Source organism: Vulpes lagopus, chromosome 11 (genome assembly GCF_018345385.1).
Source record: "Vulpes lagopus strain Blue_001 chromosome 11, ASM1834538v1, whole genome shotgun sequence".
Lineage (NCBI taxonomy): Eukaryota > Metazoa > Chordata > Mammalia > Carnivora > Canidae > Vulpes > Vulpes lagopus.
In genome coordinates, this window is record NC_054834.1 from 98409007 (window position 1) to 98424581 (window position 15575).

At 43.2% G+C, this 15575-nt stretch overlaps 1 protein-coding gene across 1 annotated transcript in view; it reads right to left on the reverse strand.

Moving 5' to 3' along the window:
* Nucleotides 1-9087: 9087 nt before the first annotated feature.
* The window catches only part of ATF2 (activating transcription factor 2), a 102690-nt gene continuing 96202 nt past the window's right edge, over nucleotides 9088-15575 (reverse strand). The window contains exon 14 of the mRNA XM_041773737.1: nucleotides 9088-9969. Coding sequence (XP_041629671.1) covers nucleotides 9950-9969 — 20 coding nt within the window. The 3' untranslated portion in view covers nucleotides 9088-9949. The remainder of the gene's footprint in view (nucleotides 9970-15575) is intronic.

Sequence of the window (15575 nt, forward strand, 5' to 3'; positions counted from 1 at the left end):
TCCACTCCTCCCTTCTGGCAGACTTGGGCTCTTTCCCCCCAGATCCCAGGGACACCAAATACCCACAGGGCAGTACTGCGAACCTTCCCAGGGGTTGCTGGGCCTGATGGTGCAGGAGCTGGGCTTCCCTGGTGATTCCTGCTTGAATGAAGGTAGTGGCCGCGGAAATGCAGTCACTTTTACTTTTATTGATAACTCCCTCCCTTTCACTCCTCATGAATAGATTCAAGTGCATGAGCTGTAGACGTGAAGACTGAGTCCCAGGCCTCTTATGTGGGCAATTGTATCAACAGCTAAAATTCCCTGGGATGCAGCATATGCCAGGAATGGTTCATAGTGTTTTATGTGCATTTAAACTCACCGCGATCTTCACATGGAGGAAGTATCATTACTCATATTTTAGGAATTAGAGAAGCAAGATACAAAGAAGTTAAGTAACTTGCCCAAGGTTACCAGCTAGAAGGTAGTGGGGTTGTGCTGCAAACCTAACTGATCTGCTTTTAGAGTCATTACGCCAAGGGGGTGCCATCTATTGAAACAGGAGAAATGAGAAGAACAGACTTTATGAGGGAGGACGATGGGTTCAGTTGATGAGCATAATTCTAGGGCGCCTGGGTAATGCCCAAGTGGAGGTCTTCATCGGGCAGTTGAAAATCTGAGTCTAGAGCTCAGGACAGAGACTGAGCTAGAGATAGAGATGCAGAATCATCAGTGTATAGATGTACCTGGAGCCATTAGGAGTGGGAATGATCATCCAGGGAGAGTGTCTAGAGTAGAAAAAGAAGAAAGGTTCTGGAAGAGACATTTGGGGATTATAAGAATAAAAACCTATCAAGAAGTCTAAGAGAGGTGGAGGAAAAACAAGGAGAGTACAGTGATCTAGAAATCAAAAGAAGAGATTATATCTTAGGAAGAAGTGATGGCCAGTGGCATGGCATGCTCCTGATATGCCAAGTGTAATAAAGGGTGGAAAATGTTCATTAGATGTGGCACCACGAGGGCAGCTGGAAATCTTGGCAATACAGAATCAGTGGAAGGGCATCGATTAAGGCCAGACTGGAGGGGCGCATGGAAGGAAGCCCTTTAAAATTGTCTGATTAAGAAGGGGAGGTGTAGTAGGGTGACAGTAGAGACACGAAGTCAGGGGAAGGCTTTTGTTCACAAAAGGAGAGGACTGGAATTACTTACATAATTATGGGAAGAAGGATTAAGGATGTCATCGGGTGGTCAGCAAACACTGGTGGTCCTGAAGTCCTGGTCGTGCTCCCCAGGCTGGATGTCAGCACAGGGCGACAAGCGGGCAACCAGAATGCAGAATTGGGGCTTTGCCACACAGGGCAGCAGAAGTTCAAGAACATGAGCTTAAAAATCTTGGAAAGAGTGTGATTGAAATGACAGGCATGGCATCTTAGAAGAGACAGTGGAGGCAGGGGAGGAGGGGCTGATGGGAAATAGGCAGGGAGGAAGGAATAAGAGCTTAAGGTCAAAGAGAAGGATGTTTGAGCAGGGAGTTCCAAAGGGGGGGAGGAGTTTTGGGTCAGGATGGCCCAAGGTGGGGCCATGGAAGCTGAGCTGAGATCTCAGCATGAAGGTGACGTCCCTCAGTTATCAGCCCACACTTGTGGGTTAGAGGGACAGAAACTTCAGGTCCTACCAAGGGACGTAATAAAACGACAAGGCAGCCTGGTGCACATAGACTCTACGATGTCCGAAGGCTGGAAGAAACGCTGTTATGGGTGGAACTGTGTCCCTTCAAAGTTCCCGTGTTGAAGTCCTAACCCCCAGGACCTCAGACTGTGACCTTATTTGGAGGTTCAGTCTTGAGAGGTAATCAGGTTACAATGGGACCTAATTCAATATGACCCCCCTTGTAGAAGGGGGTGGGGAGTCTGGACAGGGAGAAACGCGCTGAGGGAAGATCATGTGAAGACACAGGGAGAACATGTGAACATGAAGACGGCCACCTCTGAGGCGAGGAGAGAAGCGCGGCCCGACGCCTCCTCACATCCTTCACAAGGACCCAGCCCTGCCCACCACCTTGATTTTGGACTTCGATGAGACGATAAATGTCGTTTCTGCCATCCAGCAGCCCCAGCCAGTGAGTACAGATGCCCTCCCCAACTCTCCCGGGGCCTCCCCTAATTTACATTACTGAATAGAAATTAGGCCGCTGCTGCCAAAGGGCCTGGGATTACAGCGATGGCTCTGGGTGTGTGTGTGTGTGTGTGTGTGTGTGTGTGTGTGTCTGTGTGTGCAGAGTTCCCTGAAGTGCACAGATGCCTGAGTCCTGAGCAGAGTCAGGACTCACTGGACAAAGAAGACGGTGGGGACACAAGTGGGAGGACGGGCCTGGTGTCTGCTCACCACCTGAGGTCCAGTCCTCAGGACTCGCTCAGCCTACTACTGGTTTTGTGGTGTTCTCCTCACTCCCATGCCTTTGGGTCTTGAGGAATAGCCACACACAGGCTGCTCACGGTGATGAGGCATTGAGCAAGGATCCTCCAGAACATAAGCTCGAAGAGGGACGTAGGGTTTCAGGCAAGAACTCAGTGGACGCTGAGAGGAGCAGCCAGTTCCCCGTACCTTCCCCCGAGCTGTTTGGTTACAGCCAGAAACACTCAAAGACACACTCTCCCAATCCACGTTTCAAATTAAGTAGCTTTTAAATTTTATTTCTTCCTACCGCCAAAGGGATTCTTGATCTCCAGTCTTCCAAAGAATAAAATGAGGAAAACTTTGCTAATTTAATATGAGCAGCCGTGGGGAGACTCCCACTCCAACCATGTCCAGGACCGTTGGCCACCAGCCTTCCGGCGATGGTCACTGCAAGGACAAAGCAGAAAAACAAGGACAGCTCCAGAGGACACGTGACCTGGGGGACTTTCTCGCGGCCGACGGTTCTGGGCCTAGAATTCTTCGTCCGCTCTCGCCTAGATGCCTCTCTCCTGAGCACCAGCCTCTGCTAAGTTTCCAGCTTCCTTTGGTGGGAGTGTCCACCTTTCAGGGGGTTTGCCTGCCTCCACCTTGCTCTTCCCAAGTGACATTTGGGCTCAGGACAAGGCTCAAATTTCATAATGGCACCGAGGAAGGATGGCCCGGTCCCTAAGCTGTCATCCTGTCTTGGTCGGTATCCTTTGAGGTCTTGTCTGCCGTGTGGCCTGGCGCCCCCTGGCCGTGTGCCATGGGTGGGTCCTGCCCGAGTGACCCTGCCACTTTTCCAGGCTCTCAAGTCTCTCAGCACTTCCGGGCCCCTTCTTCGCAGTCCAGGTCCTCCCAGCTGGATTCCTTGTCCTATTCTGGAGGGTCTGGGCCCCGGTGAAGCTGCCCTGCAGACAGTCCTGCCATCCACTGCTAACCCGCTTCCCGAGATCATATTGTTCTGGCACCATCCTAAACAAGGCATCTCTAGGAGGCTTAGCACCATTTTTTGTTTTTCCCCATGTCCTGGAAACCAGGAAACAAGGCCATCTGCTTTGAGTTTCTCCAAATCTATCTGCCGGCCATCATCACCCCCTTGCATCAGAATTTTGGCCCCAAAGTGGGGGTCAAGGAACAGACCCTCACATGTGTTGAGTACGCGCCCCCTCCATCCCAATCTCTCCAAGTTCCTTCCTAACCCAGAAAACATGACCTTTATGCCCCATTCTGCAGTGGTCTTCTCAGGAGCTCTTCCGATGCTCTGTGATTCAGTTTCCAAATTTAATTCTCAGTGTTTGGACGCGTCGCGAGAATCCTCGCCTCATTCAAGTGCTTCATTCTTGCGGTGGAAACCCGTGACTAGGGATCCCTGGGTGGCGCAGTGGTTTAGAGCCTGCCTTTGGCCCAGGTCGTAATCCTGGAGTCCCGGGATCGAATCCCACGTTGGGCTCCCTGCATGGAGCCTGCTTCTCCCTCTGCCTGTGTCTCTGCCTCTCTCTTTCTCTCTCTCTGTGACTATCATAAATAAATTTAAAAAATTAAAAAAAAAAGAAACCCGTGACTAGCTCTTCTACACGTGGCTGTAAAAGGCCAGTTTTGAAAGTTAAAACCAAGCTGTAACTTCCTTGTTCTAAACTGGATCCATCAAAAAAAAAAACCAAAATTAAATAAATAAATAAATAAATAAATAAATAAATAAATAAATAAAAAACTGGACCCATCAGTCCTCGGTCGCTCATGCCCTTAGAAAACTGTTCTGCGGGGGATCCCTGGGTGGCTCAGCGGTTTAGCGCCTGCCTTCGGCCCAGGGCGTGATCCTGGAGTCCCGGGATCGAGTCCCACATCGGGCTCCTGGCATGGGGCCTGCTTCTCCCTCCTCCTGTGTCTCTGCCTCTCTCTCTCTCTCTCTGTCTATCATAAATAAATAAATCTTTAAAAAAAAAAAAGAGAGAAAACTGTTCTGCTTGATGGTTGGGGGAGAGGGTGAGGGTCAAGAAAGGAAAAGCCTATCACTTAATATTACACGTTACCCCGGTACAGAACCCTAGCTCTGTCACTTCCTGTGTGACCCTGGGAAAATTATTTATCTGCCCCGAGCCTTGCTTATAATCAGCAAAATAGAGAAAATAAATAGAAGTTTACTCATGAATTTGTTTGGGGCCTTCAAGTGAGGTAATTTGGGTAAAGTGCTCAGTGTAATATGTGGCACAGTTCTGGCTTTTGCACACGCACACTGACTCCTCAATTCCATTTTACAACAAGGCAGAGTATCAATGGACAATGACAAGAATGTTCTAGATATGTGGAACGACGAGGTGGTTGTATATGGGAGAGGTACTAAGAGGTTGCAGACTCCAGTCCACCAGTAAATTAGGCCAGGGGTGGGTTAAACTCCCAGGAGAACGTCTGGAAGAGTCGAGGGCCGTCTCCAAGGCACGCCAGTGTTCCGAGGGGGAGCAGACGAGGCGTAAAGGGTGAGAGGGACGGGGGAAAGCAGGGGAGTGTGACATTAGAGAAGTGGAGGCACGAAATCCCTCCAGTAAGGAAGGACCGAGTGCTTGAGCAAATGCTGCAGGGGGGCCCTGGGAGCCCAGATTCCAGCCCACTGAGGCAGGCAGGCCGTGGCTGGAGGCGGGAAGGGCCAGCAACCTGCAAGGAAGGGAATAGGGCTAAAAGCAGAGGCAGTCACTGAGGAAGTGTGAGGTTTGTCTGTCTCGATGGGACGGGAGAGACGTCCCATCGTCACAGGCCGCAGCCTGGGGAGTCAGTGGGGGGGAAAGCAGGGAGCACAGAGGGAGGGCCATCCTGGGGCGGCATCGGGCCGGGCTCCCACAGCAGGACGGGAGGAGACCAAGTGGGCCCAGCTGTACCTAAGTGTGTAGACTCAGGGGTGGGGAGTTGGGTGCCTCCCCAGCCCCTGGCTTCCCTTTCATCTGTGAGGTCATGGGCAGGGCCATCGCCTTCAGAGAGATGGCACATGGATAAAGGGCTGGAGAAGGAGGGGGTGGCGGTGACACGGGGGTCGGGGTGCATACAGAGAGGGGGCACCGCAGGGCTCCTTGATCACCCAAGAAGGCAAATTGTCATCACACGCTTTGAAAATGCAACATTTTAAATGTGGGGAGGATATTTTGGGGAGCCTCAAAGTGGAGACTGTGTTTATCCCATTGGCTATGAACACGCTATTGGAACCCATGCGTAAAGCAAGGAGCATTCAATGATATTTGGTGCGACAGGGTTTCATCTGTCCAGGTTTTTACAGTCATAAGCCTGCCCCAAACCCCAACTACGTAAGCTCTTTAATGTTTTAATATTAAACTAAAGTTACCTGGTAAAATAAACCAATAGTGAATGGAGTCCAAATTTTCTACAAGAAACTTATGTTCTCTGGACTTTCAAAATATGTCTACCTACCTACCACTAGGTGGGGTTTTGTTCAATTAATTCAAAAGTAAAATTTTCATTTGATTCCTTCCAGAAGGAAAATGTACTGGAAAGTAAACATGCTGCCAGTTGCATTTCAGCCCTATTTACCTTCCCACTAACTCCAGTTTTCTAGACTAGCTATGGTATAAATGGAAACTGCTTCCAAAGTGTTGCACACCGTCGCTTTGTCTTTAAATGGAATGGAAATGAGTAGGTCTCTCTTTTTTCTGCCCTTGAAAGGATCCAGGGAGTGGGATGATGCAGGGGGCCAAGCCCTATGTGGAAGAGAAGTATAAATGTTGCCTGGTGGAGAGATCACTTTGTGTTTATAATTTTATATCTTCCTTTTAAAATGAAAATTTTGTACTTAAAAAATCAAATTCCCTTTTACATAAAAAATACTGGCTTTTTTTTTTACCTTCTTATTTAATAGTGCCTACCACTCCTAAGGTAGACATACTAAGTCTTCTGCAATTTCATTATTTCATTAAAAATGGGGTGTCTGGGTGGCTTAGTCGGTGGAGCATCTGCCTCTTGGTTTCGGCGAACTTTATTAGAAACCAAAATTACGGATCTCCGATGAAAGTACTCCAAGCTAGAATGAACTATTTAAGTAAAATAAAAACATTTTTCTCTCACTAGAAATGGCAACTAGGATTTTATGCATCAACCCAAAGACGTCCTTTCTCTCTGTGTCCAACCTGGGTTGGAACCTGAATTCTGCTACTTACCAGCCCCACGACCTTGGACAAGCCTCTAAACCGAGGCTCTTCTGCCCCTAACGCCAGTATCTGTCTCCCAAGATTGTCAGGTTGAACAGATTTTTTTTTAATGTAATGTTGTTTTAATGTAGTGTATCAAGTTTCTTGATAAAAATCAGAAATTAAGTACGAGTGCATTTTTTCTTTATTTTAAAGATTTTATTTATTTCAGAGAGAGAGAGAGAGAGGATGGGGGGGCAGCAGGGGCAGAGGGAGAAGCAGACTCCCCACTGAGCAGGGAGCTAGGCGTGAGACTCGATCCCAGGACCTCATGACCCAAGCTGAAGGCAGACGCTTAACTGACTGAACCACCTACGCGGCCTACATTTTTTCTTTTAGAATCGTTGATATCTTTGCTTGAAAATGCTAAATAACATATCGCAGCTGTGCAGGCTCTCTTGTTTGCTTTTCCCCTTCTGTTTGGTTCAGGTGTAGACTAGACCCACAGTGAGGCTCCTCCATCCCTTCTCCGTTGTTCTAAGAACTCCAAACATTCCACATTTTGTGATGCTCTTTGACTTTGCTGAGGAGTAGGGGTGACAGGGCAGGGACCTCATAGCTTCCCTCTGACTCCAAGCATCTTTACTGCCTCCCAAATCCTGTCCCCCTCCCAAATGAGCCCCATTAGCTGTCATCTTATGTCATCCAACTCCCTCACCCCTCACTCTTTTTCAGGTTGGAGCACCTATGACAGCTCAGTCTGCTTTCCCCAGTCCCTTCTAGACTTCCACGAAACAAAACATCTGATCCTATCGCCCCTGGGGAAACAAACAGAGGGACTCACCCGATGTATTCCACATTTATCTCACTGACAACGATGCCCCTATGATCCCACAGCAGACGCTGGACGAGTGCGCACTTTGGAAGCAGTTGGCAAGAAACAAAACAAAGGACTTTGAGAACTGAACATTTACCCCAGGACTCTACGCCAAACCCCAGCCTGATGGACTTGGGGCTTTCCCTCCAGTGTACCCAAACCTACTCTTACCCAGTTTAAATAGCTCTTTCTAAATCAATGATCAAATCCACACCTCCCACTCCCCCTCCCCCCTGCTGCCCAAATGAGCAGAGCAAATCTGGCTATAGGAGAAGCTCTGGCTCAGGGCTGCACACACTTTGCCTGAGCCCCTTCCTCTTCTTGTAGCAGGAGGCGGGCTGGTGATGAGGTCCTGGGCTGGAGCCTCTTTGGCAAGGGTGATGGCAGGTGACTGCAGACCCAGAGGACGAGGGCCCAGCCAACTGCCTATGGCAACGGCATAGAGTCCAAAGAGTGCTCAAGATGATGGGAGAGCTAAGAGGCCACATGGACTCTCGGATGGTCACTGGCCACCCTCCCTACACCTGCCCTCCTGATGGCAAGGTATATTAAAAGTCTGCTATATAATGTCAGGTGAGCTCCAAAGGACACCTAACTGCAAATCCAACTCTTCTGTGACACTCTTTTTGCACTCTAGCTTGGCTATGTATTAAAATATTTCAAAAAAAAAAATAAAATATTTCAAATATTGGGGCTCCTGGGTGGCCCAGTCAGTTAAGCATCCAACTCTTGATAGAGTTAGATAGACCTGATCTTAAGATCTTAAAATTTTAAAAAATTTTTAAATTTATTTATCATAGTCACACACAGAGAGAGAGAGAGAGAGAGAGAGAGGCAGAGACACAGGCAGAGGGAGAAGCAGGCTCCATGCACCGGGAGCCTGACGTGGGATTTGATCCCGGGTCTCCAGGATCGCGCCCTGGGCCAAAGGCAGGCGCTAAACCACTGCGCCACCCGGGGATCCCTTGAAATTATTTTTAAAAATTTCTTGATTTCAGCTCAGGTCATGATCTCAGGGTTATGAGATTGAGCCCTATATTGGGCTTGCTCTGGGTGTGGAGCCTGCTTAGGATCCTTTCTCTCCCTCCCCTCCCTGTGCCCTCCCCATCGTCACATGCTCTCTAAAATTAAACACACACACACACACACACACACACACAAATATTATATACCTATTTTTATGTATGGGGAAGAGACAGAGTTGTATTCCACATTAGCTCTATCTGCCATCCTGAAGTTCTCCCCAACGATAATAAACCTAGAATTCCAATATTAAAAACAAAAAGTTAATGAGGAAAGCAGAAGCACTAGTTTTATTTTCGTTTAAAATATATTTATTTCATCTTACCCTATGCATCTTTTTACATGGTTATAATTAGAACATAAATCATGATTTTAATGCTTGTTTAATATTCATTGGGTTCCCATGCAATGCTTTTGTAGTGAATTTCTTAATGGCTTCTGCTTGTTGTTCAAGTAGAACATAAATATAATCTAATTTAGAGTTAGATACACCTGATCTTAAAATCTTGAAATTATTTTTTAAAATTCCTAATCTGGGGGTGCCTGGGTTGTTCAGTCGGTTGACGTCTGCCTTTGGTTCAGGTCCTGATCCCAGGATCCTGGGATCGAGTCCAGCATCGGGACTGCTGCTTAGTGGGGGGGTCTGCTTCTCCCTCTGCTGTCTGCCCCTCTCCTCACTCATGCGGTCTCTCTCTCTCAAATTAATAGAATCTTAAAAAAAAAAAATTCCTACAAAAAAAAAAATCCTAACTATGGCTTTCCTTCTAAACACAATTTTTCTAATAGACTTTCCCTTTAGGAAGATACAAAGTTGTTTTAAGTTTTAGAAAGAAGTTCTATATTTTGAGATGAGTTGCTTAAACTGGGGCTATTTTGGTTTGTCTTGAAGGAGGATGATGTAGTACTGGGTCGGTATCCCTCCTCTGTCCAAAGGAGTATTTATATTTCACTCAAATGAAAGAATGGACCTCGGAAGCATGATGAACACAAGAGAAAATCTCCACAGTGGCAGTTTAGGGCATCAAATCACTGGCCATTTCTTTCAAATGTTAGTCAAGTAAATGTGCTCTTGCTGTAAGGATTTGCAATTGTTTAAGATTACAAACAGCCTCATGAGAAGTAACATAAGGGGACAGGAATTTGGTCATGGTGTTTGAGTGATCTCAGTCCTACAACTAAGAAACTGAATTCTGGGCAGCCCAGGTTGGCTCAGTGGTTTAGCGCCGCCTTCAGCCTAGGGTGTGATCCTGGAGACCCGGGATCGAGTCCCATGTCGGGCTCCCTGCATGGAGCCTGCTTCATCCTCTGCCTGTGTCTCTGCCCCCCCCCCCCCTCTGTCTCACCAATAAATAAATAAAACCTTAAAAAAGAGAGAGAGAGAGAGACTGAATTCTGTAAATAAGCAGTGAGCTTGGGAGAGGATATAGAACCTCGATTGAGATTACCGGCCCAGCCAACACCTTGATTTCAGCCTGTGACACTCAAAACAGAGAAGCCAGTTCTGTCAATGCCCAGACTTCTGGCCTAAAAAAAAAAAAAAAAAAAAAACTGAGATAACAAATAAGTATCGTTGTAAGCTGATAAGTCGGTGGTAATTTGTTGTACAAATAGAAAAATGAATGCATCTTTTACCCAATGATCTGTTTTATTGAGTTACCATTGACATTTAACATATTAGTTTTAGTTGTACAACATAGTGATTTAATATTTGTATATATTGCAAAATGATCACCACAGTAAGTCTAGTTAACATCCATCACCACACATGGTTATAAAAATTTTTTCTTCGGCTAAGAACTTTGAATATTTATCCTCTAAGCAACTTTCAAATACGCAGTACAATATTATTAACTATAGTCACCATGCTGTACATTCTATCCTCACTGGATACGGAGTTTATACATTTTGACCCCTTGCACCCATTTTGCCCACCTCCCCACAGCCCCAAATCTGGCAACCATCAATCTATTCTCAGGAGGTTTTTCTGTTTTGACTTTATTTTTTAAGATTGTACATAAAAGTGAGATCATACAGTATTTGTCTAGGTCTATCTGACCTATGTCATTTAGCATAATGCCCTCAAGGGTCATCCATGTTGTCACAAATGGCAAGATTTCCTTCTTTATAATAGTACTCCATTGGGTGTGTGTGTGTGTGTGTGTGTGTGTGTGTGTGTACATTGGATATACATACACACTCATCCATCTGTGAACACTTAAGTAGTTTCCATATATTGGCTCTTCTAAGCAATGCTGTAATGAACATGAGGGGGCATATATTTTTTCAAGTTAGTATTTTAATTTTCTTTGGATAAATACTCAGAAGTGGAATTGTGCACCATATGATATTTCTATTTGTTGTTGTTTTGAGGACCCTCTATACTGTTCCACAATAGCCACCCCAATGTACATTCCCAACAGTGCACAAGGGTTCCCTTTTCTCCACGTACTCATCAACACTTATTTTTCTGATAATATCCATTCTAAAGTGATACCTCATTGTGGTTTTAATTTGTATTTCCTTGCTGATTTGTGATATTGGCCGTCTGTAGGTCTTCTTTGAAAAAATATGTTTCCTCTGCCATTTTTATATCAGATTTTGGGTTTTTGCTATTGAGTAGGAGACCTTATACTTGCTTGGTATGAGTTCTTGATATATTTTTGCTATTTCTCCCGACCAGACATATGATTTGCAAATATTCTTTCCCATTCCATAGCCTGCCTTCTCATTTTGTTGAGGGTTTACTTTGCTGTACAGAAACCTTTCAGTTTGATGTAGGCCCACTTGTTTATTTTTGCTTTTGCTGCCTTTGCTTTGATGTCAAATCCAAACACTCATCACCAAGACTGATGTCAAAGAGCTTACTGCCTATATTTTCTCCTAAGAGTTTTAGGAATTAATTTTAGTGAATGGTTTAAGATATTGTTCAGTTTCATTCTTTCGCATGTGGCTCTCCAGCTCTTCCCACACCATTTCTTGAAGAGACTGTCCTTTCCCCATTGTATATTCTTGGCTCCCTTGTGTAAATTAATTGACCTTATTTGTGTGACTGTATTTCTGGGCTCTCCCTTCTCTTCCATTGATCTGTGTCTGTTTTTATGCCAATCATACTGTTTTGATTATTATAGCTTTATAATGTAGTTTGAAATCAAGGAGAATGATGCCCCAGCTTTGCTCTTCTTTCTCAGGATTGCTTTAGCTAATTGGGGTCTTTTGTGGTTCCATACACATTTTAGAATTATTTTTTTTCTATTCCTGTGGAATTTTGATAGGGATTGCAGTGAGTCTATAGATTACTTTAGGCAGTATGGACATTTCAACAATATCAGGACATTTTAACAATTTAATTATTTCAGTCTCTTTCCATTTATCTGTGTCTTCTTCAATTTCTTTCATCAATATTGTATAGTTTTCAGATAGGTTCTTTGCCTCCTTGGTTAAATTTATTCCTAGGTATTTTATTCTTTTTGATGCAATGATAAATGGGATAACTTTCTTACATTCTCTTTCTTCATTATTAGTGTATAGAAATGCAACAGATCTTTCTGTATTCATTTTATATACTGCAACTTTACTGATTTCAATTATTAGTTCTAACAGTTTTGTTGTTGTTTTGGTGGAGTCTTTAGGGTTTTCTAGGGCTCACCTGTAAATAGTGACAATTTTATTTCTTCCTTTGCAATTTGGATTCATTTTCTTTGTCTTGCCTACTTGCTCTGGCTAGGATTTCCAGTACTATGTTGAATGAAAGAGCAAAAGTAGGCCTCTTTACCTTGTTCTTGATCTTACAGGAAAAGCTTGTAGCTTTTCACTCCTGAGTACGATGTTAGTTGTGCCCTTGTCATATATGACTTTTACCATGTCAAGGTACGTTTCCTATATATTCACTTTGTTGAGAGGTTTTATCATAAATGGATGTTTAATTTTGTCAAATGCTTTTTCTGTGTCTTTTGAGATGGTGATAGGATTTTTAGCCTTCATCTTGTTAATGTGGTATCTCACACTGATTGGTTTGCAGACAGTGAGCCACACTTGCATCCCTGGTATAAATATCATTTGATCATGATGTATGATTCTTTTTTTTTTCAGATTTTATTTTTATTTATGAGAGAGAGAGAGCAAATGTGAGAGCAGGGGAAGGAGCAGAGGGAGAGGGATAAGCAGACCCCAAGCTGAATGTGAGGCCCAACGTGGGACTTGATCTTAGGACCCTGAGATCATGACCTGAGCTGAAATCAAGAGTCAGATGCTTCACTGACTGAGTCACCCAAGTGCCCCTGTGTGATTCTTTTAATGTTTTGCTGAGTTTGGTCTGCTAATATTTTGTTGAAGATTTTGAATCTATGTTCATAAAGGATATTGGGACTGTATTTTCTCGTGGCATCCTTGTTTGGTCTTGGCATCAGAATAATGCTGGCCTTGCAAAATGAGTTGGGAAGTGTTCCCCCTCTTCTATTTTTTGGAAGAATTTGAGGAGTGTTATTGTCTTTAAATGTTTTGTAGAATTTGCCAATTTGGTTTTGGACTTTTGTTTGTTGTGAGGTTATTGATTACTAATTAAGTCTCCCTACTTATAACTGGTCTCTTCAGATTTCATATTTCTTCCTGATTCAGTCTTGGTAAGTTTAATGTTTTTAGGAATTTATCTCTTCCTTCTATGTTGTCAATTTATTAGCATATAATTGTTCCTAGGGGCCTTTTATGATCCTTTGTATTTCTGTGGTACTAGTTGTTGCATCTTTTTTATTTCGAATTTTGAATCTTCTTTTTTTTCTTGGTGAGTCTAACTAAAGCTTTGTCAATGTTATCTCCTCAAAGAACCAGCTCTTAGTTTTATTGTTCTTTTCTATTGTCTTTTTAGTGTCTATTTAATATATTTCTATTCATTTAAAAAAATATTTTATTTAACAGAGAAAGAGAAAGAGCAGTGGGGAGTGGCAGAGGGAGAGGGAGCAGACTCCCTGCTCAACAGGGAGCCTGAGGATGTGGGGCTCCATCCCAGGACCCTGGGATCATGACCTGAGCCAAAGGCAGACATTTAACCAACTGAGCCACCCAGGGGCCCCCATTTATTTCCATTCTGATCTTTGTTATTTAGTTCCTTCTACTAAATGTGGCTTGCCTTTGTTCTTTTTCTAGTTCCTTGAGGTGTAAAGTTACATTGTTTATTCGAGACTTTTCTTGTTTGTTGATGCAAGCATTTATCAGAATTAACTTCTCTCTTAGGACTGCTTTTGCTATGTCCCATGTTTTGCTGCATTGCATTTTCCATTTCAGTTTGTCTCAAAATGTTTCTCTTTTGATTTCTTCTTTGGCCAACTGGTTGTTCAGTGGCATGTTGTTTAATCTTCACCTAGTTCTGAATTTTTGAATTACATTTTCTGAAAAATTATCTCTTTATCAGGTTTTTAGGTTATTGTTATGGAGTTGTTATTCTACTATTTTATGTCTCTGCTAAATTTAATCCCTTCTCAACATTGTTATTTTTTTGTTACAATTTAAAAAGTTTATTGAAGTAGAATCTTATATAAGGAAAAGGACACTAACCATAACCCTTTCTTTCGATTTTTAAAAAATATCTTCCCCAGGGGTTTGTCTTTTCCACCGTTCCTTCTTCAGAAGCCAACTTTGAGCGTTGTAACTACTCTCATTTAAAAAAAAAAAAAAATCCATTTCCACTGGCATTTTCCTTTATCATTTTTTTAGTGTTCTTTGTTATTGTTTTCATAACTTTAGATTGTTAGTTCATTTTCAACCTTTCTTCTCTTCCTATTTATGAAATTCCAGCTACACACTCTATGGTCCTATTTTAGCAGGAACTCTCAGGCTTTGACATCTTGGGTTTTCAAGATCTTGCACTCTTAAATAACAGTTAAATAATAGAATTCTGGTCTGTTGTTTATCTCTCAGTGTTTTTCAATTTTTAAAATGAACTTTTTTGGGTTGGGGGGGCTTCAAAAACACCATCAAGTAGAGAAAATACTCCTGTGTTAACATTTGGCAAGGATTCTTCAGCACTTTAAAGATATTATTCCCTTTTTCTTCTGACATCCATTACAAATTCATTGTCATTTTTTGGTTCTTGTTCCTCTGTTGCTCTGCTTTTAAGATGGTCTCTTGGTCTTTGGTGTTCTAAAGTATTAATGTGGTATGTCCAGGTAGAGATTTAGACTTATGGAAACTGTTTCTTGATTTTGAGGACTCACGTCTTTATTGTAGATAATCTCCAGTCATGATCTCTTTGAAAATAATTTCTCCCATTCTTTTAGTTCTTTTCTTCTAGAATCCCTATTAGACACACATAGGAGCTTCTTAATCTAATCTGACTCACAACTTCTCTCTCTTCTATTTCCTTCATTATCTCTTCACACATTGTATGATTTTTAAAAAAAGATTTATTTTATCATGATAGACACACAGAGAGAGAGAGAGAGAGAGAGAGAGAGAGAGAGAGAGAGAGAGAGAGAGGCAGAGAGAGAAGCAGGCTCCATGCAGGGAGCCCGACGTGGGACTCGATCCCTGGTCTCCAGGATTGTGCCCTGGGCCAAAGGCGGGCGCTAAACCACTGCGCCTCCCAGAGATCCCCAATTTCTTCAGGTCTAATTTGAGTTTACTATTCTCTGCTTCTAGTCTACACTTAGCATACTTGCCTTTTAATTTCAACATGTATATTTTTCACTGGTAAACTTTCTAGTGATTATTTTTCAAATCTCCCTGTTCATATTTCATAGTGTCTCATTTTCTTACAGTTTTGAGTTCTTTTATTCCTTAGTCATTTTAATGTGTTTGTATTTTCTTTCAGATTATTGTTTTATTAGCTCAAGTTCTCGGTGCTCTAATCCTCCTGTTGTTTGCTAATCCTATTTTGTGGCAGTTTTGTTCGTTTGTTCCAACATACACTTATTTTTAGTCAGGCAATTTTTTCCTGATGCGACACTTGAGTATGACCTGGACTGCAGGAATGTTCACTTGTAGAAATGTTTCATTTGTCCCCAAAATTATCCCATTAATTTTTCAGCTTGATTTCATAGATCATGTGGATGGTGCACATGGAAACAATGGAACTCAACTACACAGAGCAGGGGTGTTCCATTTTTTAGGGGAGACTTTCTTTTAAGATTGTATTTATT